General features: G+C 44.1%; 1 protein-coding gene across 3 annotated transcripts; it reads right to left on the reverse strand.

Moving 5' to 3' along the window:
* Positions 1–2,395: 2,395 nt before the first annotated feature.
* Positions 2,396–3,994, reverse strand: LOC131502611 (protein BEX1-like). 3 transcript variants are annotated; one of them, XM_058713468.1, is made up of 3 exons: positions 3,857–3,994; positions 3,373–3,455; positions 2,396–3,029 (listed from the first exon to the last, which is right to left on the reverse strand). In XM_058713468.1, exons 1-3 carry the CDS (start codon positions 3,952–3,954, stop codon positions 2,638–2,640), a joined length of 573 nt encoding a protein of 190 aa, XP_058569451.1. In that variant the 5' UTR covers positions 3,955–3,994; the 3' UTR covers positions 2,396–2,637. The 3 variants fall into 3 exon arrangements, with proteins under 3 accessions (XP_058569451.1, XP_058569453.1, XP_058569452.1); XM_058713470.1 differs by lacking the exon at positions 3,857–3,994 and adding an exon at positions 3,626–3,788; XM_058713469.1 differs by lacking the exon at positions 3,373–3,455 and having other exon boundaries at positions 3,857–3,970.
* Positions 3,995–4,215: the final 221 nt, after the last annotated feature.

Here is a 4,215-nt window from a genome sequence, read left to right on the forward strand (position 1 = left end):
TATTTTCACCTAATGTGCTTTATAACATTAACAGCTAACATTTACTGAGAGCTTAATATATGACTGGCATCTTGGTGAACATTTTCTATATTTTACAGATTAGAAAAATGAAACTAAGGGCAGTTGACCAACTGTATTTAAGGTCACAAATCTTATAAGCAATGATGCCAGTATTTGAACTAAGGTCTGCCTGACTCCAAAGTCTGTGCTTCCACAAACATTCCTTTAAATTGCCTAGGAGTATTCATGTCTAGGTAATCTACCAATCAATCTCAATCTCCCTTCCCCCCATCCACACAGTCCTCTGGTCCCTTTTAGTCATAAGAATACTACATATACCAGGACTTTATATGCCTCTGCCTTTGTCTCTTATCTTTCTCTCTTTTATGTTCATTCATCTCCTTTACAAAAGACTTTTTCCTTTTCTCATTATCATTTTTCATGTTCCTTGACTGGTAATGTCCTTGTTTTAATCACCTTGATAAGGGAGGATTCTGAGGCACTGGTGGTGTGCTTGAAGTTGGCTTTTACTGGCTGAGGACAGCTAACTGTGAATATCAATATGTTGGTCAGGGCCAGGGTCTTATCTGAAGGTTTGAGAGGGCAAGGATCTGCTTCCAAACTTGCCTATGTTGTTTGGCAGGATTCACTTCCTCAAAGGTTATTGGACCGAGGGTCCCAGTTCCTCACTGGTTGTTGGCTGAGAAATACTGTTAATTCTTTGCCATATGAGCCTCTTTAACATAGGAATTTGTTTCAAAGGCAGCAAAAGGGAAGGGAGGACAAGGAGGAAGTCTTCTGGTAAAACCAAAACCACAATCTTCTGTAACACAGTCACAGAAACGGTGTCACATCACTTTTGTTGTAGTCTATTGATAGGAAGTAAGATCTAGTGATTTTGCCCACTCAGCAGGAGGGACAATTACACCAGGGCATGAATACTACATCCAAGGGTAATTTGAAATCTATATTATTTAAGTTCTGTCACTGATAATTTTAAGGGCCTACATTGCCTTTCATTTATAAACTCACTGAAGAGTTCATTGGATGTGGATCTATTATTGACTTATTTCTTTTTGCACAAGTAATCCATATTCTTTAAGAAAAATGTAGTTAAGTACAAAGAAAAAAACACCCAATACCCTACAAGAGAACCACCTTGAACTTTTTAGTGTATATACTTTAAATTTCAATTTTTATGTAGTAAATCTAAAAGCTTTTTTTTTTAAATTTTCTCACTCTTTGCATTTTAATACTTCTCTCCACTGAATTCAGATATTCACTTTTATGTTCTTCATTACGGTTCCTATTTAAGAATCGAGATCATAATAAATATATGCACACAGTAGCCCTTTAGACATTAATGTGCATCAGAATCACCAGGAACCCTTCCTACAAATTAATGTTCTGGATCCCCATTCAGTAGATTTAGGGTAGGACCAATAGTCAACATTTTCGAAGAAGTCCTCAGGTGATTTTCACATCCATGACAAATTAGGATAGTTTCAAGTACTTCAAGACATTCTTAAATGGATCTATTGTTCCCTTAGGAATTGCAAGTGATCCCTTCTAGATAAGTGAAGCCACATATTCAAGTTTATTTTATTCAGGGACTGAACTGAGACAGGAATTCAGAGCTCCTGACTCAATCATTATTAATTGTATTTTGTTAAGGGCCTACTTCTTGTCAGGCAGAATTCAGCTTGACTAGCAGAGTAAGAATACCAGACTGGTGAATCCTATTGGAAACTCTGCTAAGTGACTGAACAGAAAATCTGGGGATAGGGGGCCTTCCCTAATAGGTGGGATGAGGACAAAAATAGGTAAACACAGCTCATACACACTCCTTATCTTGTTTCACAGTCATGTGAAGCAAGCATGGTCCCCAATTTATAAAGAATTCCTAAGTTTATTCATCTGGCTAAAATATCCAAATTTCATGACCAAATATTTATTAAGGGACCCTACTGCTTTCACAAGGTCATTAAAAATAGTTTCCATTTATGGGGCACCTGGGTGGTTCAGTTGGTTGAGTGTCTGACTCTTGATTTTGGCTCAGGTCATAATCTCAGGGTTGGTAGGTTTGAGCCCTGTGTTGGGTTCCATGCTGACAGCACAGAGCCTGCTTGGGATTTTCTCTCTCCCTCCCTCTCTGCCCCCTCCTCCACCTTGCTCTCTCTGTCTCTCTTTCAGAATAAATAAACTTAAAAAAATAGTTTCCATTTCTTCTAAAACTACAGAAATTATAAAATAAAACACATCAACTCATCTCACAGAAATATGTCCTTGTATTAATCCTTTTACATATTTAATTTCATCATTTTTCTCTTAATGTACTAAATATATAAACATAAATAAATAAAATAAATATAAATACAATAATAAAATACATAGGTTGCTTTTTTTTAACTGCTTTATTAGCTTCACAATATATAATGAGCATCTTTCCATGCAGTAGGCAAAATTTCCCTAACAAAAATCTTACATATTGGGTCAAAAACACAACATTCAACTAGAAGTAATAATAGACTCACCAGGAATGAGTGACATCAAAAGGTTTACAACAAAGGTATATCATGAACATGTAAGTTTAGAAAGCAGGTGTCTCCCTGTTAACCTCAGGGAAAACATCAGGATTCAAGGCATAAGGCAAAACTCATCATGATGGTCATGGTGAGGGGGGTCAGTGCTAACTGCCCGCAAACTATGACTGAACTGTTTTTCTTTCAGCTTTTGCATGAGTTGTCTCATCTCCTCCCCAATCCTTTCCATATTCTCTTCTCTCATCATTGCCTGTGGCTCTTCAAGCCTCCGAATCACATCCCACGTATACTGCAGGATGGGCTGCCTAACACGGAACCGCCTACGATTTACTCTAGGCACACAATATTCACCAGTTTCCAAAGGGAGGGCCAAGGGATCTCCTTTATTAGCAACTTGCTCATTGTCATCATTTTTTTCATTTCCCTGGTCGGTATTTTCCATGTTGAGATTTTTTACTGCGTGTTCCTCTTTGGACGCCATTACTCCTAGGAGACAAAAGACCAAAGGGTTTGAGGTTTTGGTGGACAGATCAGCACCAAGAACAGAGGCCTTACTACTCCTCTTTCAGAGCCCTGGGTATCAAAGGTTTTTAAAGTATCATTTTCCCACCTGTAACGCTCCGTGCGCCCTCTAGGGGGCCTCCCGTATGGACCCTCCTCCTCTCTCACTTCTCTGTCCTACCTCCCCCAAACCCACCATTTTCCTACAAATATATCCCCAGGCTTCTGCAGTCACCAAAATGGAGGACGGGGAACAAGGATGGTGGAGTTGGGAGGGGGTCTCAAACTGGGCTCTTCACCCGCCCCCCACACTGTCCCCCGCACCGACCTGGGCCTATCCTTGCAGCCTCCTTCCTCCTGATTCTCGCCGTGCGTGTGCTGCTGCAACACTTGACACCTAGACCTGCAGACCTGCAGAGGGCCGGGGTGGAGGGAGCCGGGACTGTGGCGAAGCGTTTGACGCCGACCAGCCACCACCTGGTCCCTTCAGGGTCCCGGACCGCCTGGCCACCCCCCCCCCCCCCCCATTCGCCTCTCCCGCCCCAACCCCTAGCCTCCCCCACCCCGCCTCAGAGGTTCACCATTTTCCTGTAGGAACTCGGAGGTGATTTCCCAAGACTCTTAGTGGCTCGGTTGCCCTCGTGGCCGCCAGCACCTCCACCCCACCCCAGGAGGCCACTACGGACGCTCCCAAGACTGATGGGTGTGGAGAAGCCAGGCTGGGACCCGCTGCGCTGATCCTTTGCACCGCCCTCCGGGGTAAGCTTGCAGCTGCAGCCCTGGCCTTGGTAAGCGGACCCCAGAGCCCTTACCTGCTCCGCTTTCCTCGGGCCCAGTGCCAGCCCGCCCGACCCAGGGCAGCGGGGAGCTGGTATCCAGCCGGGAATGACGACTGCTCCGAAGGCTGCATCGTTCTGCAGCTCCAGGTCACGTGAGGGCTTCGCGTCACCAATGAGTTTTCTCTCCTCCCACTCTACCTCCTCTGACAACGGGGAGTTTTGCAGGACCCTGCCCCCTACCTCCGCACGCTCGAACTCTTGCCAGGCCTCTGTACGCACAGCCTTGTAACTCAGCTCTGTCCCCTTCAATCTGAGGGCTCCGTAATAGCCTTCTGGCCTTGGTTGGTTTTCCCTTCTCTTCTTACCAGGGGAGGGTATGCATATCACCCTGC

This window comes from Neofelis nebulosa, chromosome X (genome assembly GCF_028018385.1).
Source record: "Neofelis nebulosa isolate mNeoNeb1 chromosome X, mNeoNeb1.pri, whole genome shotgun sequence".
NCBI classification, from domain to species: domain Eukaryota; kingdom Metazoa; phylum Chordata; class Mammalia; order Carnivora; family Felidae; genus Neofelis; species Neofelis nebulosa.

What these genes read in the sequence shown, in the direction of transcription:
- LOC131502611 (XM_058713468.1), bottom strand. Translation starts at nt 3,954, where the DNA reads ATGCAGCCTTCGGAGCAGTCGTCATTCCCGGCTGGATACCAGCTCCCC. An exon ending in GCCCGAGGAAAGCGGAGCAG is followed by an intron (nt 3,456 to 3,856) that starts GTAAGGGCTCTG and finishes GGCCCTCTGCAG; the next exon opens with GTCTGCAGGTCTAGGTGTCA. An exon ending in GGCTGCAAGGATAGGCCCAG is followed by an intron (nt 3,030 to 3,372) that starts GTCGGTGCGGGG and finishes TTTGTCTCCTAG; the next exon opens with GAGTAATGGCGTCCAAAGAG.